The following is a 25,864-nucleotide window of genomic DNA, read 5'->3' as shown; positions in this document are numbered from 1 at the left end:
GTGCTATTGGGTAATTTTTGATCCACTCTTGGGTGACTTTGAGTCTTTATTTAGTCTCAGCTTTCTCAGTGGACATATTGACTCTCCTTTGGTGATGTTGGGGGCTGTTATTGCCCCATTGACCTCCATTATAATCACATTACTGCAAAGCCATGGCAGTATATAATCATGCATTCATGATTGCTGCTGGTTTTTCATATTGGGATGAGGGACAATTGGTCATTTTTATTGCTGATCTTTGGTTGCGGTGCAAAATAGCTTAGCCTCTGCCTTCTATGTGGAGTATAGTGTAGATTGTAGTTTTGATAGACCATTCGCTAGTTTTGAATGGCCATTGGGTAGTTTTTTTTGTCATTGAGCTAGTTTTGGTTGACCATTGGGCTAGCTTTGAATGGCTATTGGCTAGTTTTGAATGACCATTGGGCTAGTTTTGAATGGCTATTGGCTAGTTTTAAATGGCTATTGGGCTAGTTTTGAATGGCTATTTGCTAGATTTGATCGGACATTAAGTAGTTTTGGTTGATCATTGAGCTAGTTTTAAGTGGTCATTAAGCAAGGTTGACCATTGAGCTAGATTTGATTGGTTAGTAGACTAGTTTTAATTGGACATTGGCTAGTTTTGATTGGACATTGGCTAGTTTTGATTGGACATTGGTTAGTTTTGATTGGACATTGGCTAGTTTTGATTGGACATTGGCTAGTTTTGATTGGACATAGGCTAGTTTTGATTGGACATTGGTTAGTTTTGATTGGACATTGGCTAGTTTCGATTGGACATTGGCTAGTTTCAATTGGACATTGGTTAGTTTTGATTGGACATTGGCTAGTTTTGATTGGACATTGGCTAGTTTTGATTGGACATTGGTTAGTTTTGATTGGACATTGGCTAGTTTTGATTGGACATTGGTTAGTTTTGATTGGACATTGGTTAGTTTTGATTGGACATTGGCTAGTTTTGATTGGACATTTGCTAGTTTTGATTGGACATTGGTTAGTTTTGATTGGACATTGGCTAGTTTTGATTGGACATTGGCTAGTTTTGATTGGACATTGGCTAGTTTTGATTGGACATTGGCTAGTTTTGATTGGACATTGGCTAGTTTTGATTGGACAATGGCTAGTTTTGATTGGACATTGGCTAGTTTTGATTGGACAATGGCTAGTTTTGATTGGACATTGGCTAGTTTTGATTGGACATTGGCTAGTTTTGATTGGACATTGGTTAGTTTTGATTGGACATTGGCTAGTTTTGATTGGACATTGGCTAGTTTTGATTGGACATTGGCTAGTTTTGATTGGACATTGACTAGTTTTGATTAGACATTGGCTAGTTTTGATTGGACATTGGCTAGTTTTGATTGGACATTGGCTAGTTTCGATTGGACATTGACTAGTTTTGATTAGACATTGGCTGGTTTTGATTGGACATTGGCTAGTTTCGATTGGACATTGGCTAGTTTTGATTGGACATTGGCTAGTTTTGATTGGACATTGGCTAGTTTTGATTGGATATTGACTAGTTTTGATTAGACATTGGCTAGTTTTGATTGGACATTGGCTAGTTTTGATTGGACATTGGCTAGTTTTGATTGGACATTGGTTAGTTTCGATTGGACATTGGCTAGTTTTGATTGGACATTGGCTAGTTTTGATTGGACATTGGCTAGTTTTGATTGGACAATGGCTAGTTTTGATTGGACATTGGCTAGTTTTGATTGGACAATGGCTAGTTTTGATTGGACATTGGCTAGTTTTGATTGGACATTGGCTAGTTTTGATTGGACATTGGTTAGTTTTGATTGGACATTGGCTAGTTTTGATTGGACATTGGCTAGTTTTGATTGGACATTGGCTAGTTTTGATTGGACATTGACTAGTTTTGATTAGACATTGGCTAGTTTTGATTGGACATTGGCTAGTTTTGATTGGACATTGGCTAGTTTCGATTGGACATTGACTAGTTTTGATTAGACATTGGCTGGTTTTGATTGGACATTGGCTAGTTTCGATTGGACATTGGCTAGTTTTGATTGGACATTGGCTAGTTTTGATTGGACATTGGCTAGTTTTGATTGGATATTGACTAGTTTTGATTAGACATTGGCTAGTTTTGATTGGACATTGGCTAGTTTTGATTGGACATTGGCTAGTTTTGATTGGACATTGGTTAGTTTCGATTGGACATTGGCTAGTTTTGATTGGACATTGGGCAATAAACTCTGGGCAAATTGAATAATTCTCATGTGACACTCTGGGCAAACAGACTTTTGCACACTTATCTTGATAAGTCTGAGAATGTTTTGTTTTGAGAAATCGAGAGCAAAAATGAAGTGAGTTTTTCCTTTAAGCACGCGTAATAATCTGATAAAGGTGTAAGCAAAATAATCTTATGTCAAAAGAGAAAACTGCATTATTTTGCTTCCCCCATTGGCAGATTGCTTGTTTTAAAGAAAAACACTTGATTTTGACTCTTTATTTCTTAAAACAAGACTAAATGTTTTACTTGTCTAGAAAATGCTTCTTGATTTAAGACTTGTTTAAATATTTGGACAAGAACCATGTCAAGAAATCTAGAAGAAAAGCATTTTTTGCAGTGATCACAGAATATCAATACGCTGTTTGGCTATTAAACATTCTCTCAGCCAACAATAAACTGGCATTATATCACACAGTGCTTTCTCCTTCTACTAAAAAAACCCGCCATGCACAAAACAGCAGCAAGAAATGGAGTGGGTCTCAAGCTCAATTACTCCACAAAGCCTCTTTCTCTGTGGGGTTTCTTGTTAAAGTCAGCAGGAGATTCTTCGTCTTCTGGCTCCTCACACACACCTTGTTACTCTCGGAGCAGCTGTACGGTGTGTTTCCACTCTAAGTGCTTTTCAGGCCCTTGTCCAAAAGTCTTGAGTGACATGCGCAGAGCGGCGAGGGTTTAATAAGAGTTGGTTTGGCTTTCTGACATCACCATGACATGAACCTCTCGTGTGTAAGTGAGATGTGGAGATGTGTTTCTCTATGTGTGTGAGTGTGTGCTCATGGCTTCATTTCCCAACGCCACATCCATTCCTCAGAGTATCGGAGTGTTTTCAGTGGGATGAAGCCAAACTGAAGCTGTCCACAAGGGGGATTTCCTCTGAGAGGCTACTGGACCGACTGTCCGACAGGTTAACAAACTGTAGAGTTTTTGTCTTGTTTCTAGTCCAGAAATGTAAATAATCTTAAATCAAGAAGCATTTTCTGGACAAGTAACACATTTAGTCTAGTTTTAATTGGTCATTGAGGTAGTTTGGTAAGTCATTGGCTAGTTTTAATTGGTCATTGGCTAGTTTTGATTGGTCATTGGCTAGTTTTGATTGGTCATTGGCTAGTTTTGATTGGTCACTGGCTAGTTTGGATTGGTCATTGGCCTAGGTTTGATGGGTCATTGGGTAGCTTTGATTGGTCATTGGCTAGTTTTGGTTGACCATTGGGCTAGTATTAATTGGTAATCGAGATAGTTTTGGTTGACTATTGGGCTAGCTTTGATTGGTCATTGGGCTAGTTTTAGTTGGTCATTGGCTAGTTTTGACTGGTCATTGATTAGTTTTGATTGGACATTGGCTAGATTTGACTGGTCATTGGCTAGTTTTGATTGGTCATTGATTAATTTTGATTGGTCATTGATTAGTTTTGACTGGTCATTTACTATTTTGATTGGACATTGAGATAGTTTTGTTATTATTGGGCCAGTTTTTATTAGTTGTTGGGCCTGTTTTGATTGGACATTTAGGTAGTTTTCTTATTGGGCTAGTTTTGAATGGCAAGTTAGCTAGCTTTCGTTGACCATTTAGTAGTTTTGATTGGTCATTGAGCTAGTTTTGGGTGACCATTGGGCTAGTTTTGATTGGACGTTGGGCTAGCTTTGATAGGTCATTGGGTAGCTTTGATTGGTCATTGGCTAGTTTTGGTTGACCATTGGGCTAGTATTAATTAGTAATCGAGATAGTTTTGGTTGAACATTGGGCTAGCTTTGATTGGTCATTGATTAGTTTTGATTGGTCATTGGCTAGTGTTGATTGAGCATGGCTAGTTTTGATTGGACATTGGCTAGATTTGACTGGTTATTGGCTAGTTTTGATTGGTCATTGGCTAGTTTTGATAAGTTATTGGCTAGTTTTAATTGGTCATTGATTAATTTTGATTGGTCATTGATTAGTTTTGACTGGTCATTGACTATTTTGATTGGACATTGAGATAGTTTTGGGTGACCATTGGGCTAGTTTTGATTGGACGTTGGGCTAGCTTTGATAGGCCATTGGCTATTTCTGATTGGTCATTGAGCTAGTATTGATTGGTCATTGGGCTTGAATTGGTTGGCCATTAGGCTAGTTTTGATTGGACATTGACTAGTTTTGATTGGTCATGGCTAATTTTAATTGGACATTGAGCTAGTTTGCATCATACATTGGCTAATTGGCGCAAATGCGTTGTTGATGCCAGAGGTCGGAGGAGAATGGCCAGACTGGTTCCAGCTGATAGAAAGGCAACAGTAACTCAAATAAGCACTCGTTACAACCGAGCTCTGCAGAAGAGCATCTCTGAACACACAACACGTCCAACCTTGAGGCGGATGGGCTACAGCAGCAGAAGAGCACACCGGGTGCTGCTCCTGTCAGCTAAGAACAGGAAACTGAGGCTACAATTCACACAGACTCACCAAAACTGGACAATAGAAGATTGGAGAAACGTTGCTGCTCTGAAATCAGTTTTTTCTTTCCGTCTTACCTGTCCAGATGAAATGCAGCGATCTCAGCATTGTGTCGCTCAAAGTCAGAGAAGTAGAAGAAGTCTGGTGGCGTCTCCTGTTCTCTGGTTTGTCTAGAGGAAAGAGAGAAACAGGACAGATGTTAGCTAGCGCTCCTAAAAGCTACAGTTTGCACACAAGCATCAGGAGAAATAACTGATATTCATTCATTTTCCTTCAGCTTAGTCTTTTATTCATCATTCATCATTATTTATTCATTTGCCGCAGCAGAATGAACCACCAACTATTCCAGCATATGTCCTACACAACAACCCAGTACTGGGAAACACCCATACACACTCATTCACACACACTCATACAATATGGCCAGTGTAGTTGATCAGTTCCCCTATAGCGCATGTGTTTGGACTGTGGGGGAAACCGGAGCACCCGGAGGAAACCCATGCCAACACGGGGAGAACATGCAAACTCCATGCAGAAACGCCAACTGACCCAGCCGGGACTCAAACCAGCGACCTTCTTGTTTAGTAGACAGGTAATAAGCCAGTAGTAAATGGTGTGAATTGGTACTTAAACTAAAGTGTTTTATTATATAAGTTTTATTTCATATTATGTTTTATATATTTAAAAAAAAAGTATTCCTTCTTATTTCTTTTCTTTATTATTTTTTATTTTCTATTTATTTTTTATTGCATTTATTTTATTTTTTATAATATTTAATTTGACATTTTGTAATGTTTTTTTATTTTTACTATTTTATTTTCATATTGTAATTTATTTTTATTATTTTATTTTTGTTATTTTATTTTTATATTTTTATTTTATTTTTAGTTTTTTTATGTAATTTTGAGTGTATTTAATTTTATTACAAATTTGTTTATTTTATTTTATTTTTATTTTAGTATTTTATTATATTATATTTTATTTTTACTATTTTGTTTTTAGAATTTTATTTTTATTGAATTTTATTATTAACTTTTTCTTATTTTATTTTATTCATAGAATGTAATTACAATATCTTTTATTTCTTTTTAGTATTTTATTTTATTTAATTTACTTATAAATTTTGTTATTATTAATATTTTATTATTTATTTATTTTTCATTCCTTCATTTATTTTATTTTTTATATTTCATTTTAATTATTTTTTTTCATGCTATTTTAGCATTTGTTTTACATTTTTATATCATTTTATCTTATTCTATTTTATTTTAATCAATTTAATTTAATTTTATTTTTAGTATGTTATTATAACAATATATTTTTTATTTTTAGCATTTTATTGAAATTTTATTTAGTTTATATTTAAATTTTTATATAGTAGTAATATTTTATTATTTATTTATTTTTCACAGTTAGGTCTGTAGTGCAGCTATCCCTACAGCTGGTCTAATTTAACATTAAGTAACACAACATTAGTGGACAATACTTCTGAACACCCTCTGTCTGAATAAGATCTGGTTTAGCGGTGCAGATGGATGTAAAGGACACTTGGGTCATTTCCTGATTGACTCATAGCTTTCTGGGTCAAACGCTTCACCCCTCATTCCCTCTCCAGAGAGTTGGCCTGAATCAGCAGAACATTTTAGGCCTCATCTGGCAAATAAAAATCCATTAGTTTCCTTTTGATCCGGGAAATTGAGTGGATTTAAGAGGGGAAAAGGCTCGCTTTGTCCCTCAAATGAAAATATATGAAGTCACACACACACAGAGTCTTTTCCATTAGTGTTTAGATGGAGGGGAAGAGGATATAAGCTGCACTTAGAGTTAATGGCTGCATGAAAATGGGAATTTGGGGACAGAAAGTTAATGCAATCTCTTCTGATATTGAAGTTTGGTGGAGTTTCTTTAAAGAGCAAGAATAATCTCCAGATCTCTTTAATATATTAGTAGGTTTTCCTGGACCACAATGCAAAAATATATTATTCTCATGTCAAGTCCTGTGATCTCACACATTCTCATCTGTGGTTGAACAGATAAAATAAGAGCTCAATTGTTGATCACACTGTGATTTTAAAAAGTATTAAAGTTTTAAAGTCATATTTTCTTATTTTATAAACTTGTAAATGATTCACTGATTCAGATGATCCGTTCAGAGTGAGTCTCCTGTAAATGATTCACTGATTCAGATGATCCGTTCAGAGTGAGTCTCCTGTAAATGATTCACTGGTTCAGATGATCCGTTCAGAGTGAGTTTCCTGTAAATGATTCACTGGCTCAGATGATATGTTTAGATTGAGTCTCCAGTAAATGACTCACTGGTTCAGATGATCTGTTCAGAGTGAGTCTCCAGTAAATGACTCACTGGTTCAGATGATCCGTTCTGAGTGAGTTTCCTGTAAATGACTCACAGGTTCAGATGATTTGCTCAGAGTGAGTCTCCAGTAAATGACTCACTGGTTCAGATGATCCGTTCAGAGTGAGTCTCCTGTAAATGACTCACAGGTTCAGATGATTTGTTCAGAGTGAGTCTCCAGTAAATGACTCACTGGTTCAGATGATCCGTTTTGAGTGAGTTTCCTGTAAATGACTCACAGGTTCAGATGATTTGTTCAGAGTGAGTCTCCAGTAAATGACTCACTGGTTAAGATGATCTGTTCAGAATGAGTCTATAGTAAATAATTCACTGGTTTAGATGATCTGTTCAGACTGAGTCTCCATAAATAATTCATGGTTCAGATGATCTGTTTCAGAGTAAGGTTTTGATGATACATTAGGATTGAATCTCCAGTAAATGATTCAATCCAATAATCTGTTCAGAGTAAGTCTTCAGTAAATGATTCACTTTAATGATCCTTTCAGTGTGAGCCTACAGGGCAAATTGAGTCTCCAGTAAATGATTCACTTATTGAAATTATCTGTTCAGATTGAATCTCAAGTTAATGATTTACTAGTTCAGATGCTCTATTCAGAGTGAGTTTACAGTAAAATGTTAACTTGTTCAGATGATTTGTTCAGACTTAGTGTATAGTAAATGATTCACTGATTCAAATGATCCATTCAAAGGGAGCATCCTGTAAATGATTAACAGGTTCAAGTGATCCATTCTGAGCGAATCTCCAGTTAATGATTCACTGGTTCAAGTGATCCATTAGGATCGAGTCTCCTGTAAATGATTCACTGGTTCAAATGATCCATTCAGAGTGAGTCTACAGTAAATGATTCAGTGGTTCAGATGACCAGTTCAGAGTGAGTCTACAGTAAATGATTCAGTGGTTCAGATGACCAGTTCAGTGTGAGTCTACAGTAAATGATTCAGTGGTTCAAATGACCAATTCAGAGTGAGTCTTGGTGTCCATATTGTTAACCAATGAGGGCCGGGTTTGAGGACACGCCTCCTTTCTAAAATTATAACTTTTACATTTTCGATTTGGCGTCTTACACATTAACCAAAGAGGATTGGGTTAAGGGGTGGGGTTTGTGGACACACCTTCATTTTTAATTGTATCTTTTTCATTTTCAATTCTGCGTCTTGCTTGTTGCCTAATGAGGGTTGGGTTTAAGGGCACGCCTCCTTTTCAAAATCGTAAGTTTTACTTTTTTGATTTGACGTCTTGATCATCTACCGAAGATGGTTGAGTTTAGGGGTGGGGTTTGGGCCACGCCTACTTTTCATAATTTAACATTTTATGCTTTTGATTTGGTTTTTACTCATTAACCAAAGAGGGTTGGCTTTAGGGGTGGGGATTGAGGACACGCCTCTTTTGTATAATCGTAATGTTTACATTTTTGATTTTGAATCTTAGTCGTTAACTAAAGAGAGCTGGGTTTAGGGGTGGGATTTGGGGCACGCCTACTTTTTTAAACGTAACTTTTACATTTTTGATCCTGCATCTTGCTTATTCCCTAATGAGGGTTGGGTTTAAGGACACGCCTCCTTTTAAAAGTTTTGAAAGTGACCCCTTTTAGGCTTTGATCCTAATTGTGGCGTTTTGGTGACTGTCGCTTTAAATGCAAATTAAATTATCAGAAGAGGGTGGAGCTACAATACCTATGTGTCAGCATAGTGGCAGATCGAAAAACAGGACTAACGTCATATGCTAATGAGGGAGAGATCGGCACTAATGGGCGGGGCTTTCCCCAGCTTAGTCGGCTTAGTCTCTTTATTATTCCTGGGCCGCCACAGGGGAGTGAACCGCCAATTATCCAGCATGTTTTTACGCAGCGGATGCCCTTCCAGCCGCAACCCATCTCTGAGAAACATCCACACATGCACACACACATACACTACAGACAACTACAGCCTACCCAATTCACCTGTACCGCATGTGTTTGGACTGTGGGGGAAACCGGAGCACCCTGAGGAAACTCAAGCGAACGCAGGCAGAACATGCAAACTCCACACAGAAATACGAACTAAGCCAAGGTTCGAACCAGCAACCCAGCGACCTTCTTGCTGTGAGGCGACAGCACTACCTACTGCGCCCCAAGTCTGATTGACAATTGACAAGACTGGATATATTCACACACTGCTGACACACAACTGGGTTTAAACTCTGCATAAAAGCGATATATATGCATTAAACCCCTGTCAGGTAAATGTACTTTACATGCAACAAGCAAATGGCAAGACGAATAAGCAAACATATGTAAGCACACCAGGCTTTATATCCCGGCTGAAGGCTTTGCTAAGTGGAGCAGTCAACACATGATAATGCAGATGACAAATCATCACGCTGTAACCACCTGAAGCTGTCACATCTCCACAGCACGCGTCATTTCAGCAGCAATCACTTCAACTTTAATGCAAACGTAAACGCCGGTCATGTTCCACCACACCGCCAACCAAGTGTGCGCTGTCTGAAAGACGTTCACTTCATATGTAATTACACACACTTCAATGGAAACGCTGCGATGCATGTGCACGGAAGCAAAAGAAGCTCTAAGAAGAAGAAGAAGAAGAAGACATTTTTGTTTATTTATTATTTCTTAAGAGTTTTTCTCTCGTTTCAAATCCAAATATCTAAAAAAATCGCAAATCATGAAGTATTTATAAGACGAGCAACAAATATACTCTTAATAAAATGTGGACGGTTGGTGAGGTTACAGATACAGTTCACTGACAGATGTCTAGTTTGTTTGTTTGTCTGAGATTATTGACCACTGCCTTTAAACAGGCCTCTGATTAAGCTTTGTGATTCTGGAATTAACATTTTGAGACGCTTGCCACATTCACCAGCGATTTAATCCTTGCAGATCACAGGTGAACGTGACAGCAAGTTTCCCAAAATGCAAAATCCAGAATCACAAGGCTTAACCAAAGGCCTGTTTAAAGCAATCCAAGCTCATTCTGAAAACTTAGACCCCGGACGTTTCTGGAGACCCCCATTTATGTAGCCGGAGGTACGTATGGCTGCATTTCGTTTTTTTAAGCAAACGCTGACTCCGTGTGACTCCGTGTGGAGGGCTTTCCTGCTGCAACCAGTTTGTCTGGTTAGCTCGTAGTGTACGTCGGCGGAGTGGAGACTCGGAGGGGAGCTGACTGCGAGGACGGCGACGACCGGGTTCGAGTCCCGGAATCTTAGTCTTTAACTAAAGAGAGCTGGGTTTAGGGGTGGGGGGGACACACCTACTTTTTAAATAGTATCTTTTACATTTTCAATTCTGCGTCTTGCTTATTCCCCAATGGGGGTTGGGTTTAAGGACACGCCTCCTTTTCAAATGTGGAAGTTTAACGTTTTTGATTTGATGTCTTGATCATCTACCAAAGATGGTTGAGTTTAGGGGTGGGGTTTGGGCCACGCCTACTTTTTATAACCTAACATTTTATGCTTTTGATTTGAAATTATACTTATTAACCAAAGAGGGTTGGCTTTAGGGGTGGGGATTGAGGACACGCCTCTTTTACATAATCGTAATGTTTACATTTTTGATTTTGAATCTTAGTCGTTAACTAAAGAGAGCTGGGTTTAGGGGTGGAGTTTGGGCCACGCCTACTTTTTATAACTTCTACTTTTAAAACTACCTTATAAAATTTTATGCTTTTGATTTGGTATTTTCTAATTAACCAAAGAGGGCTGGGTTAAGGGGTGGAGTTTGGGAACATGCTTTTTTTTTTTTTACAGTAACTTTTTGCATCTTAAATTCTGCGTCTTGCTTATTCCCCAATGAGTGTTGGGTTTAAGGGCACGCCTCCTTTTCAAAATCGTAAGTTTGACATTTTTAAATAGACATCTTGATCATCTACCAAAGATGGTTGAGTTTAGGGGTGGAGTTTAGGTCACGCCTACTTTTTATAATTGAACATTTTATACTTTTGATTTGATATTTTACTAATTAACCAAAGAGGGATGAGTTAAGGGGTGGAGTTTGGGAACAAGCCTTTTTTTTACAGTAACTTTTTACATCTTAAAATTCTGCGTCTTGCTTATTCCCCAGTGAGGGTTGGGTTTAAGGGCACGCCTCCTTTTCAAAATCGTGTTACGTTTTCGATTTGGCATCTTGATCACCAACCAAAGATGGTTGAGTTTAGCATTGGGGTGGGGTCTGGGCCACGCCTACTTTTTATAATTGAACATCTTATGCTTTTGATGTGGTATTATTTAAGCGAACGCTACGGGGCGGGCTTTCCTGCCGCAACCAGTTTGTCCGGTTAGCTTGTCGTGTACGTCGGCAGAGTGGAGACCTGGAGGGGAGCTGACTGCGAGGACAGCGACGACCGGGTTCGAGTCCGGGGAAGAGCGGTTCCATAAAACCAGGTAAGATAACAACAGTATCTGAACGAGTTCATAACAGGGCGAGTATACGGTGAAATCTGAAAACGGGGTCAAAATCAGACGAGGGGGCTTTTCTTTTTCAAGACGGCTTTTGTAAATCGTTACTTGGGTTTAGGGAAGCAAGCAGGCGGGCGGACAGGTCAATTGGTAAAACCGGTTGGGTTTAGGGAAGGAGGAGGAGGAGGGTGGGTCGGCCGATTGGCTGGTCGCCTAGTCAATCATTCAGTCATTCGGACAGACGGTCACTCGACAGCGGCCTCCGGCGGCTTTACGCAAGAACGGCGCTTGCTAGAGGTGTTCAAGATGCGAGAGGCGTTTCGAGATGTGAAAAAGGCGCAGAGCAGCCTCTCGTGGATTCAAGAAAAAAAAAACTGCACAAATACATACCTCCTGGGGCGTATTTTGCGGTCTCCAAAAACATCCACGGGACTATGCTTTCAGAATGAGCCTGGGTTAGTTTAAAGGCAGTGGTCAACAAGTAACAATAAATATAATCGTTTTCTCTCTTATCGGAAACACACTCTCAAACAAACACTAGCAATCAAGCAAACCATGCAGAATAATATGACTAGAGCACTTTTAAGTGTGAGTGTAATTTTAGTCTGTTGACTCGATCTGTCGGTGTGGGAGAGAGACAGAAAGAATAGCGGCTCAATCAGTCAAACAATACGCTGACCTGACTGTAAAATAAAACACTAATAACATCTTGAGTCGGGAAATACGGCTTCTGAGAAAGGAAGGAAGGAACTCATAAACGATGTTGACTGCAAACAACATTAGATTTCTGCAGAGTCACTGAGGTGACGGAGACAGCCGAGGCGTCATTTCAGAAAATAAATGTGTGAATCATTTTGTTTTGGCCTCTGAGGTTTGGGACAGTAATGAATGTGGGTTTTGAATATCACAACATCAGCAGACACGAGTGCTAACTTATTCAGCGTTCAGTGTGAAACTCCCTCCCTCCTTCTCCTTCTTAAAACTGTTCTGAAGCAAACCAATTTATTTTTAAAGCTGGTATCGCCACTTTTCAGGGGAAATGTTTAGACATTATATGTGTTATAGGAGTCTGCACTATTTATTTACTTTAATAACACTCAATTCCTAAATGCCTCTAGCTGAGCACTGCAGCTGCTTGCAGAGGTTGCAGAAGGTCTTCCTGAAACTGAAGGTCGTTATAATCATCACAAACTAATTCTACAGTCAAATTTACGAATTTTATTTGTGCATTTACGAATTGTGTTTTATTTTTATGCATTGAATTTGTATATTTTACAAATTGTTTTTTCATTTACGAATAAGATTTGTGCGTTTTATGAATTGTGTTTTTATCTACGAATTGGATTTGTGTATTTTTGAATTGCGTTTTGAATTTATAAATTGTATTTGTGTTATTTAGAATTTCGTATTGAATTTACTAATTGTATTTGAGTATTTTAAAATTGCGCTTTAATTTACTAAATTTATTTGTGTATTTACAAATTATGTTTAGAAATTACGAGTTGGATTTGTGTAATAGTGAATTTTGTATTGAATTTACGAACTGTATTTGTATTTTTACAAATAGATTTTTAATTCATAATTGGAGTTGCGTAATTATAAATGATTTTTTTGCATTTACAAATTAGATTTGTTTTTTTCAAAATTGTGTTTTGAATTTTATAAATTGTATTTGTTTGTTTACAAACTGTTTTTTAATTCCGAATTGTATTTTTGTATTTATGATTTGTCAATTATTCATCAATGAATAATATTTGTTTATTTTACAAATCATGTTTTCATTTATGAATTAGATATGGGTTTTAACTAAATATTTTGAATTTACTAATTGTATTTGTGTATTTACTAATTGCGTTTTAATTTACGCATTTTATGTGTGTATTTGTAAATTGTGCTATGAATTTATTAATTGTATTTGTGGTATTTACAAATTGTGTTGTAATTTATAAATTTTTATTTGTTCATTCATTCATTTTCTTGTTGGCTTAGTCCCTTTATTAATCCGGAGTCGCCACAGCGGAATGAACCGCCAACTTATCCAGCAAGTTTTTACGCAGCGGATGCCCTTCCAGCCGCAACTCATCTCTGGGAAATATCCACACACACATTCACACACACACACTCATACACTACGGACAATTTAGCCTACCCAATTCACCTGTACCACATGTCTTTGGACTGTGGGGGAAACCGGAGCACCCGGAGGAAACCCACGTGAAGGCAGGGAGAACATGCAAACTCCACACAGAAACGCCAACTGAGCCGAGGCTCGAACCAGCGACCTTCTTGCTGTGAGGCGACAGCACTACCTACTGCGCTACTGCCTCACCCGAATTTTATTTGTGCATCTACGAATTGTGTTTTAATTTACAAATTGTATTTGTGTATTTACAAATTGTGTTTTCACTTATGAATAAGATTTGTGTATTTACGAATTGTGTTTGAATGTAAAAACTTGATGTGTGTATTTACGAATTGTCTTTTGAATTGAATTTTTAATTTTGTAAATGTATTATTTTAGAGACTGATCTGGCTTCATAATAACTAGTGAATCATTTTGCACAGAGTGAGTCCTGCAGTGACAGACGGATGTTTCTACCGACACGTCAGGTCGCAAACGTTTTGCTTCACAGCCTTAACATACATTAAGAGACACACGATAATTAGAAGGAGTGTGGAAATGACTGCAGTAATTATATTCCAGGGTTAAGAGAATTAAGGGTCATTGTGATTTTTAATTAGAGTTGCCCTATAGGGCGCCCTGAGAAGATTACAGCACATTGATTTAATGTCTCAGTCTCCTGCCATGCTAAAGCTTTTCCCGGCAGAATATGATCGACATTTTTCTCCAGCGTTTCCTGATGGGTGGAGATTCAGGCTCAGTGTTTACTACTGTATTTAACATGACTTCTCTGAATTTTGACAGCACTTTAAAGGGCACCTATTAAGCAAAAATCACTTTAATAACAGGTTTAAGCACAGCAGTGTGTGAATATAACCAGCCATATGTTGCCATGGTTACACATTTGGTTAACCGATTACGCCCACCTGCTCCTTGTTTTCTTTTCCGCAACTGGTTTGTACTAGTCAGTGTTTTAGTTGTAAAAATAGAGTTTTTGTCTTGTTTAGTGCAAATATCTAAACATTCTTAAATCAGCAAGCATTTTCTAGATGATAATAAATTCGATTACATTTTCGATTCTAAAGTCACGGTTCGATTTAAAAAAGAAAATTAAACAAAATCATAAAAAAATACAGTAAATGAATAAAGATAAGTTACAGACATAATTAACACCTGTCAATCACTTTTTCCGCGGGACTCTTGAATAGGCAGTGATCTGTGTCGTTATAATGGCGTCGGTAAAAAAGACGCACAACCAACAGGAACCAGCCAACAGTATGTGAAAGTGGGCGAGGCAGTGGCGCAGTAGGTAGTGCTGTCGCCTCACAGCAAGAAGGGTTGCTGGTTCGAACCTCGGCTCAGTTGGTGTTTCTGTGTGGAGTTTGCATGTTCTCCCTGCCTTCCCGTGGGTTTCCTCCGGGTGCTCCGGTTTCCCCCACAGTCCAAACACATGCGGTACAGGTAAATTGGGTAGGCTAAATTGTCTGTAGTGTATGAGTGTGTGTGAATGTGTGTGTGGATGTTTCCCAGCGATGGGTTGCGGCTGGAAGGGCATCCGCTGTGTAAAAACTTGCTGGATAAGTTGGCGGTTCATTCCGCTGTGGCGACCCCGGATTAATAAAGGGACTAAGCCGACAAGTGAAAAGTGAAAGACTGAAGCAGTCTACTGACCCGCTGACTGCCTCGAGCGCTTGACAATGTGTGTGCCTGCCTGTGTGTGTGTGTGTGTGGTCACGTGATGTGTGTTTTCAGTGGTAGTGAGGAAGGAGGGCTGCTCAGAAATGCTAAACGCCAGTGTGGATGTGGATCGTTATAAAATGCCGTTTAAAAACTACGATCTATGAATGTAAACAGGGCCTGAGTGTGTATTTTTCGCGAGCGGATTTGCGACGAGGGCGGGGCGGAGGATCGCGATGCCGGTGTTGCATCGGCCCAACCCTAATATTATGCACTATTATGTTTTTCTCTTCTTATTCATTCTTTTATCACATTTTACCTGTTTTTGTGTTTTTTTTTACTCATTTTTATTATTTGTTTTTATTTTTATTTTACTTGTTTCTTTTATTCTTGTTTATGTAAAGCACTTTGAATTGCCACTGTGTATGAAATGTGCTAAATAAATAAATTTGCCTTGCCTTAATACATTGCAGAGCTTGCAAACTGTGTTTTTTTTTGTTTTGTTGACAACACGAACGTTGTCAACATAACTCACTGGAAATCCAAAATGCTTACACACCGGCGACTTCATTGAAAGAGGAGAGGGTTTAAGCTCCGTCGACGAGTCTCCTGCTTCTGCAGTTTAACAAGCACTTCAACAAGCGTGTCTATTTTCCTCTTGGCAAGCCAAGCTGACGTGACATGGGGGCGTGGCAGCATCGATGATTGTATTTTTTGATTCGATAATCAAAAATGAGCATGAATTTCGATCGATGAGCATGCTCAATTTCGACACCCCTACTAAATGCGGTAATAAAAATAATCTTGCTTTTTTATTTTAAATTAAGTTTATTTGATAGATTATTTATCTTGTTTTAAGGGAAAACTCACTTCATTTTGACTCATTATTTCTGAAAACAACACTAGTTTATTATCGTCTAGAAAATGCTTAGAATGTTTAGATGTTTGGATTAGAAACCAGACAAAAACTTGATTATGTTATTTTGTAATTGGCTTGATTGAACAACTTTAGACTAGAAACATGAGCATTTCCGCAGCTCACAATTGGTTTCTTCCCTCTGCCAGCACTGTAGAAGCGAGCCTTTAAGACTAAAACGCCACAAGACTTCAAATATTCCACATTAAAAAAAAAAGTTAAGAGAAATAATTCATCTAGCTTCATCCTGCGAGACCTGATGAGCGGCCGCTTCAACTTTTCCAACTCCAGCACGCTGCTTTGCTCTTTTCACGCGGTTTCGCTGGAGAATATCAAACCCTATGAAGGCTTCTTTGTAGCTTCACAGCTTTCCCTTTCGCTACCGCAGGCCCTCCAACATCTCTGTGGAAATATCTTCAGCAGAGACCTTTCCATAATTCATAGTTCCTCATCTTGAAATGGATTTCTGGGATGGCAGCGGTGACAAATTCCTATTTCCGTTTTGCCGGCAGTGAATACAGCAGAGAGAAACGCTTTTATACTTGTCGTGTTTCTAGTCCAGATGCCTAAAAACTCTTAAATCAAGAAGCACTTTCTGGACAAGTCAGAAATGTTGTCTTGTTTACAGAATTAATTTGCCAGAATCAAGTGAGTTTTTCCTTTAAAAAAGCTTAATAATCTGCCAATGAGGTAAACTAATGTTATTTCAAAGCCAGAATAAAATGATTTCAGTTTCTGGCAGAATATTTAGCTTTTTTAAGGAAAAAACTCACTTAATTTTGACTTCTTATTTCTGAAAACAAGACAAAAGCTTGTGCTTGTCTAGAAAAGGCTTCTTGACTTAAGACTTTTTAGATATCTGGACTAAAAACAAGACTTTTTGCAGTGTGTTTCATCAAGTGAATGAAAATAATCAGCGAGGGATCAGATATAAAGCTGATTAAACTCTTGCTTTAATGACGTTCTGTGCATGCTAATATGTATGCTAATTCATGCTAATTCATAATATAATATTATGAATTGAATGTGTGTATTTATGAACTGGATTTATGTATTTATGAATTGAATTTGTGTATTTATGAGCTGGATTTGTGTATTTATGAATTGGATTTAAATATTTATAAATTGGATTTGTGTATTTATAAATTAGATTTTTATATTTATGAATTGAATTAGAAGATTTATTATTTGAATTTGAATATTTCTGAACTGGGTTTGTAAATTTACAAACTGGATTAGAATATTTATGAACTGGATTTGATTATTTATGAATTGGATTTTAATATTTATGAACTGTATTTGAATATTTATAAACAGGATTTGTGTATTTATGAACTGGATTAGAATATTTATGAATTGGATTTGAGTATTTATAAACTGGATTTGTGTATTTAAAATTAGATTCGAATATTTATTAATTGGATTTGAATATTTATGAACTGGATTTGTGTATTTATGAACTGGATTTAATATTTATGAACTGGATTTAATTATTTATGAGCTGGATTTGAATATTTGTGAACTGGATTTGAATATTTGTGAACTGGGTTTGAATATTTATTAACTGGATTTGTGTATTTATGAACTGGATTAGAATATTTATGAATTGGATTTGAGTATTTATAAACTGGATTTGTGTATTTAAAATTAGATTCGAATATTTATTAATTGGATTTGAATATTTATGAACTGGATTTGTGTATTTATGAACTGGATTTAATATTTATGAACTGGATTTAATTATTTATGAGCTGGATTTGAATATTTATGAACTGGATTTGTGTATTTATGAACTGGATTTAATATTTATGAACTGGATTTAATTATTTATGAGCTGGATTTGAATATTTGTGAACTGGATTTGAATATTTGTGAACTGGGTTTGAATATTTATTAACTGGATTTGTGTATTTATGAACTGGGTTTTATGTATTTATGAACTGTATTTGAATATTTATGAATGGGATTTGTATATTTATGAATTGGATTTTAATATTTATTAACTGGATTTGTTTATTTATGAACTGGGTTTTATGTATTTATGAACTGTATTTGAATATTTATGAATGGGATTTGTGTATTTATGAATTGGATTTTAATATTTATGAACTGGATTAGTGTATTTATGAATTGGGCTATGAACATTATGTCGTAAGGTGTTATTTCTGAGAGCCTTCTGTCTCCATAGTTCCCCCACTGGGTGTCAATCTCACACACTGCCGCTTTAAATCCAGGAAGTGAGTCAGTCTGAACTCTGTGCACCAGATCAACAGGTTCTGTTAAACACAGTGTCTAAAACAAGCAGCTCATTCTTCAGCAATAATCCACTTGCTGTACATCTACTGTGATTTACAGCTCACTGGAGAACAAAACAGCGCAGTGCTTTGTGTTATGACACACATTTTATCTGCTTTCTTAATCTATTAAAAACATTTCAACACCAGAAACTCATACAATCAATGACAATCATGCCATGTGGTGCAACATATACGAGACCACCTGAGGAATTATGGAGTTTTTAACTATTTTAAAAATAATCTTTTTATTTTTTTATTCTGTAAAGGAGTACTTGCAGGCATAAAATAATAATAAAGATAATAATAATAATAATAATAATAATAATAATAATAATAATAATAATAAAAATAATAATAATAATAACAATAAATAAATAAATAAATAAATAAATAAATAAATAAATAAATTTTTGGTTTAATTTCTTTGAATAAGTTACAAATGCTTTAGTACATAATAATAATAAAATAAATAAATAAATAAACAAACAAACAAACAAACAAACAAACAAACAAACAAACAAACAAACAAACAAACAAACAAATAAATAAATAAATAAATAAATAAAAAATAAATAAAATAAACAGATTTTTTGTTTTATTTCATCTGCCTACGTCATGTAAATCAAAATGTATAATGGATTGTCTCACCCTTACAGCATTTAGACTATACTCATAGCATAACATGGTCAAGCATATTTCTATGCATTTCCAGTAGCTTTTGCTTTCACTCGTCTTGAAATGCACTCTCATGTGTACAAGAGGAACTGTAAACCATGAGTTTGAGCTGCTGCCCGAGAGTAAACCCAGAGCAGCATTAATAATGAGTACTCCCAGCACTTCCAGCTTCTCAACTCTGATAGACATCACAAGCACTTTTCCCGAGTCTTTCCCAGAACACAAAATCAATCTGCGTTTACCAAACTGCATCCCTACGCCGTCTCCTATATCCAGTTGTGGGCTTTTAGCATGCAGTGAGCTGCTGGTTGCGTTGTCATGATGACTATATTTGAGGTAAACCAAGGTAAATAAGCGGTTATTTTTTAAATGTTCATTGTCATTAAATATGTGATTATCGCAATAATAAATGTGCCTCATTTACATTTTTGCAAAACGTAAAATATGTAGTTCTGATTATGCTTCCTTGCAGCTTCAGATGACAAATCCACTAGAGGGCGCTGTCTATATTTTTGCAAATCAAAATACGTTACTTAGAGTGTTTTATATTGTGCGTTTAAGATGGAATATCCACTAGAGGGCGCTGCGAATCTGAAAAACGTTACTTTGGGTGTTTTTTGCTGTACAGTTCTGATGACAAATCCACTAGAGGGCGCTGTCTACATTTTTGCGAATCTGAAAAACGTTACTTTGGGTGTTTTTTGCTGTAAAGTTCTGATGACAAATCCACTAGAGGGCGCTGTCTACATTCTTGCAAATCAAAATACATTACTTAGAGTATTTTATATTGTGCATTTCAGATGACAAATCCACTAGAGGGCGCTGTGTGCATTTTTTGTGAATCTGTAATACGTTATTTATGGTGTGCTGTACGTTTCAGATGACAAATCCACAAGAGGGCGCTGTCTATATTTTTGCAAACCTGAAATGCAATTCTTAGGGTGTGTTTTGCTTTGTGTTTAAGATTAAAAATCCACTAGAGGGCGCTTGTTTAATGATTTGCGATTTTGAAATACGTTACTCATGGTGTGTTTTGTTGTACATTTCAGATGTCAAATCCACTAGAGGGCGCTGTGTGCATTTTTTGAGAATCTGAAATACGTTACTTATGATGTGTTTTACGTTTCAGATGACAAATCCACTAGAGGGCGCTGTCTACCTTTTTGCGAATCAAAATACATTATTTAGAGTGTTTTATATTGTGCGTTTCAGATGACAAATCCACTAGAGGGTGTTGTTATTTTTTTTGCAATTCTGCAATACGTTACTCAGGTGTGTTTTGTTGTACGTTTCAGATGACAAATCCACTAGAGGGCGCTGTCTACATTTTTGCGAATCAAAATACATTATTTAGAGTGTTTTATATTGTGCGTTTCAGATGACAAATCCACTAGAGGGTGTTGTTATTTTTTTTGCAATTCTGCAATACGTTACTCAGGTGTGTTTTGTTGTACGTTTCAGATGACAAATCCACAAGAGGGCGCTGTCTACATTTTTGCGAATCAGGAATACGTTACTTAGGGTGTGTTTTGCAGTACATTTCTGATGACAAATCCACTAGAGGGCGCTGTTAATTTTTTTTGCAATTCTGCAATACGTTACTCAGGTGTGTTTTGTTGTACGTTTCAGATGACACATCCACAAGAGGGCGCTGTCTACGTTTTTGCGATTCTGAAATACGTTACTTACGATGTGTTTTGCTCTTCTGGTATACATTTAAAGTGCAGTGTTCATTTCATTTAAAGTGTTTGTTGCTCATTATGGAGAGTACTGAAGTGAAACGAATTTAAATATCAAGTCGCAATATCAGTTAAAATAAACATTTTCATCAGATGGCGTTTTGGAGCAGTTCTGTGAAAAACTAGGGGAGCGCAGGTTTAACAGACAACACCTTGGTTACTGTGATACATTTGGTCACTATAATTCTGATATGAAGTTTTGGTAACACTTTAGTTTATGTAACTATTCATGCTGTTTACTACCGGCTTAATCACCTGCCTGTTATTAAGATATAAACTGTTCATTAGTACTTATAAATATGATGTAGTCTGCATCCCTAATACCTAAACCCAACTATTACCTTACTAACTATTAATAAACAGCTAATTACTAGTTTATTAAGCCAGAAGTGTTAGTTAATGGTTTGTTAATAACGTGAATTGTGACCTTAACTAAAGTGCTATTGAAATGTACATCTCTGGCTCAGGAATTGATGGTAAACCTGGTGAAACTGCAGGATCGGACTGAGAATGAGTGTTAAAATAACAGCCCGCTCCTCCACCTGAGGGCTGACTTTACATTCTCATCTCGCAAGCATTTTTGGTTAAATGAGAAAACACTACAGAGCCACGCTTCCATCACACTTCCAATTTAAAGGTGTCGCTTGTTGCCAGGAGCATGCAATTCACCGGTGCTGACGAAATACCAAAGAGAGAGAGAGAGAGAGAGAGAGAGAGAGACATGTCTCAAACTGTCTGTGCTGTATATATTAGGCTACTGCTCTCACTGTGCAAAATACACAGAAAATCTACCTGCTACGTTCACAGGAACATTATGGAAATGAAAACACAGGCTCGCTGGATATTCGTGCCTCATTTACATAAAATATGCAGCTCTGGTTACATTTACACTTCTGATTATTAGATTAGATTCAACTTTATTGTCGTTAAACATGTACAAGGCAACGAAATGGAGTTCAAGTCTAACCAGCAGTGCAATAGCAGCAAGATAGATATAAGTCATAAAGCGCAACTATAGAAAAACACTAATATATAGGTAATATTTACAGAGGGATGTACGATGAACATTACATGGCAAATCCACTAGAGGGCGATGTTTATATTTTTGTGAATCTGAAATACGTTACTTAGGCTTTATCTAGGAGCTGTCTATAATACTGCAAATCAAAAACTTTATTAAGGGTGTTTTTATTGAGTGTTTTGGATGACAAATCCACTAGATGGCGCTGTTTACATTCTTGCGAACTGAAATACGTCACCTAAGGTATGTTTTGTATGTTTAGATGGCAAATCCACTAGAGGGTGCCGTCTACGTTTATGCAAGTCTGAAATACATCACTTAGGGTGTGTTTGTTGCACATTTCTGATGACAGATCCACTAGATGGCGCTGTTTACAGTTTTGCAAATCTGAAATACGTTACTAAGGGTACATTTTGTATGCTTTAGATCCACTAGAGGGTGCTGTCTACGTTTTTGCAAGTCTGAAATACATCACTTAGGGTGTGTTTGTATGGAAGGTGAATCCTGCCAATTTTAAATAAATCAAATAAACATTGGAAATGAAAATGAAAATCAGATGAACAATGTCATTTTAAAACACTGTTCGCAAAATATCTGCCAAAATTGAAAACGAAATGAAATTATTTAATTTTTATTTTCACTTTGACAACACATCGTCCCTGTCAAATTGATCATTCAAATGAAGTTGACAATTAAACATTTAATTTTCACTGCATTTCCACGTCAAGACTGCCAGTATTAAAATGAAAAGCCGAATTGAAAAATAAAATGCAAACACAATTTTTACACAGCGTGTTATTAATGTTCACGCTATAACAGAGACACTATTCAAATGAAAATGTAAATTTAAGCTTTCCTTTTATTAACGCTTTTTCATTTTCGATTTCATTTTCAACTTAAAGCTGTATGCAAAGCCTATGCTAATCAGTGGGAGGGGCGTATTCAAGTGACGTCGAGTGCTTTCACACAGAGCCCGAGAGCAGAAGCAAGGTTTTGATGGATGGGACAGCATGAGTTACTAGTGTAAGTACAGTATAACAGGGGTAAAATGGCAAACTGTTAGTCAGCTTTTACGTGAAGCAGCTGTTGCATTGGTACAGCAAGAGAAACAGGGGACACAGGAGAACCAAACGTCAAACTTCCGTCCCGCAGCAGGAGTCGCAGGCTTCCTCAGTGGGCAGAGAAACTGTGGTAAGCCTTGTTATGAAGTCGTATAGAATACTGTATTAGGTCTTGTGACGTTAACAACTTGTCAGTACTAAAATCTTTGAAAGACAGCTAAATCAGCTCGGTATTCGCCAGACATTCATGCAACGCAGTGTTAGGGATCATCTGGCTGGCTTAAACTGGATTTTCCGCAGGGATGCAACCAAGGAAAATAAGAACAACCAGTAAAGGATGAAAACTTCCTGGATAATGATCTGCTTCCCTTGCTTGGGGGTTGTCACGGGCGCAGCCCTCACCATTCTGCCGCCTAGGTCGCCTCAATCCCTTTAAATCCCCTTCCTTCCCCATTCTGATGCTCGCTTTGAACTGCAGCAGATCGTCTTGACCATGCCTAAATGCATTGAGTGTGCTGCCATGTGATTGGCTGATCAGAAATTTGTGTTAACAAGCAGTTGGACGACTGTACCTAATAAAGTGGCCGGTAAGTGTATAATGTGAACTTTAGGGAAGCAGCATTGGAATGGTAATCAATGTGAAAAGCGCTTCACAAATAAACCTCAACTGAACTGAATTGACAGCGTGGCGTCATACAGTGTTCAATTATAGACTCTATCCCAGAATTCAACAGCATAGCGAAGCTAAGAATACACCTCACCGCAAGACAAGCGTCACTGTGGTGATTAAAACAGCCTGACGCTCATTAAAGCCTCGTTTATCACCGGCACAGGATTCAGAATAGAGCTGATGTTGATTCAGAGGGTTTTTACTCTGTGGCTGTGGAATGAATGTTTAGGAGTGTTGTTTGTTTAGCAGACGCTGTTTGTTGTGTAAAAATGAGTCTTACAGATTCCAAGAAATATGAGCTCTTGATACGACACCTTTAGGGGACAATACTACCTTTTAAAAGTAAAACAATATTCATGCTGACACTGACAAAGGTCGTGGGGATTGAAAAGCAGGTTTGACATGCAGAGGTGGTCAGGCAAGCAACGGTCAACACATGGGCAGACAGATGTACACAGGGAAACCAGAGTCGTGGTGGAATAACAAATGGTCAACACAGGCAGGCAGCAGGCAACGTAAACAAGCAAACAAACAAAGATCGGGACACGGCAAGGCAAGCAAAACGCATCGTAATGTTGACAGAAAAACAAGACTCAGCAACTGGTGTGTGCTGCTTTTAAAGTCCATGTAATCAGTTCTGAACAGCTTCAGCTGTGTGTGTGTGTTAGCAATCAGTGGGAAACCGGAACGGGTGTGAGTGTGTGGTGCATGGCTGGACCTTATAGTTCATATACAGGCGGATTTGTAGTTCTATGCGAATGTGAATGTTTTCCAGCGATCTGGATCCTGCAGAAAAATCCAGCTTAAATCAGCCTAGGCTGGTTGGCTGGTTTAAGCTGGTTGACCAGGCTGGTTTTAGAGGGGTTTTGGCCACTTCCAGGCTGGTTTCCAGCCATTTCCAGCCTAGTTTTAGCTAGACAGGCTGGGAGATGACCAGCTAAAACCAACTTGACCAGTCTAGCCAGGCTAGGAGCTTAAACCGGGATGGTAAATCCAGCTAAAACCAGCTTGACCAGCCTGGTTTAAGCTGGACATAGCTGGTTTTGGCTGGGCTCCCAGCCTGGCTATGCTGGTCAAGTTGGTTTTAGCTGGTCATCTCCCAGCCTGACCAGCTAAGACCAGGCTGGAAATGGCTGGAAACCAGCCTGGAAGTGGCCAAAACCCCTCTAAAACCAGCCTGGTCGACCAGCTAAAACCAGCCAACCAGCCTAGTCTGGTTTAAGCTGGATTTTTCAGCAGGGAGCAGCATTTTCTGCAGTGTACAGAGTGTATGTTTGTGCCCTTCACATAACGCAGGCAGTGTTCAGCATTTAAAAGTCTCGCTATCAACATCTGTGATCTGAAGATTCCAGCAAACAGCGAATGTGTTTTCAGTCATGTACCGTGGCGGTATGCGGGTCAGCGCACAACATGTCTACATATGCCGCCACTGTATTCCTGTCAACATGTGTTTTCTTTTGTGTGTACAGACTGAGAGTCCAGATAGCTTTCTGTGGTAATGAGCAGCGTGCCACAGACGCAGCGTTTCAAACCCACAGCATTTAGTTTAAAGCCCACAGAAACACACTGTTGTTAAGTCTTTGTCTTAAGGGTTACTAACCAAAATGATTGTGTTTTCTCTTTGAAGTAATATTATTTGGCTTGTTTTAAGCCAGGGTTGTCCAAAATCGCTCCTGGAAGGCCGATGTCCTACTGAGTTTAGCTCCAACTTGCCTCAACACACCTGCCAGACAGTTTCTAGTCTATCTAGTAAGAGCTTGATTGGCTGGTTCAGGTGTGTTTGATTAGGGTTCGAGCTAAACTCTGCAGGACACTGGAGTTTGGACATCCCTGTTTTAAGGTGAAACTTACTTAATTTTGACTCATTGGCTGCGTATGAAACCGCCTACTACTCAGTAGGTGCTGCATTTAAATTTAAACGTACTACTCGGCTGTTAGAAAAGTACTAAAAACATCAGTGAGAAAATATTTTCTACACAGCATGAAGTTATTACATTGCACTCAGCATGTATGGAGACGGTGTGTAGAGTCAGGAATACAGACCGATCCACAGAAAACAGAACCCCTTAAGGTTGTATTATTCCCTCGTTCCCGTTTTCTGCTCCTGAAGGAGGAACAGCCCATTCTTGAAATGCCTTCCTGAATTGCCAAAGAGTTCAGGTCGGATGAGCGCCAGGAAATGAGCCTCCTTTTCATCACGTCTCATTCCAGAGGAGGTGAAAATATAAAGAT

General features: G+C 37.7%; 1 protein-coding gene across 2 annotated transcripts in view; it reads right to left on the bottom strand.

Annotated features, from left to right (window-relative positions):
• Positions 1-25,864, bottom strand: part of fam20ca (FAM20C golgi associated secretory pathway kinase a) — a 67,512-nt gene that overhangs the window by 9,931 nt on the left and 31,717 nt on the right. For both annotated transcript variants that reach the window (XM_073945249.1, XM_009299891.5), the window contains exon 4: positions 4,762-4,854. In XM_073945249.1, the coding sequence (XP_073801350.1) occupies positions 4,762-4,854 (93 nt within the window). The remainder of the gene's footprint in view (positions 1-4,761; positions 4,855-25,864) is intronic.

This window comes from Danio rerio, chromosome 3, assembly GCF_049306965.1.
Source record: "Danio rerio strain Tuebingen ecotype United States chromosome 3, GRCz12tu, whole genome shotgun sequence".
NCBI classification, from domain to species: Eukaryota; Metazoa; Chordata; class Actinopteri; order Cypriniformes; family Danionidae; genus Danio; species Danio rerio.
The sequence above is the reverse complement of the archived record's forward strand: the minus strand, read 5'-3'. Positions and strand labels throughout refer to the sequence as shown.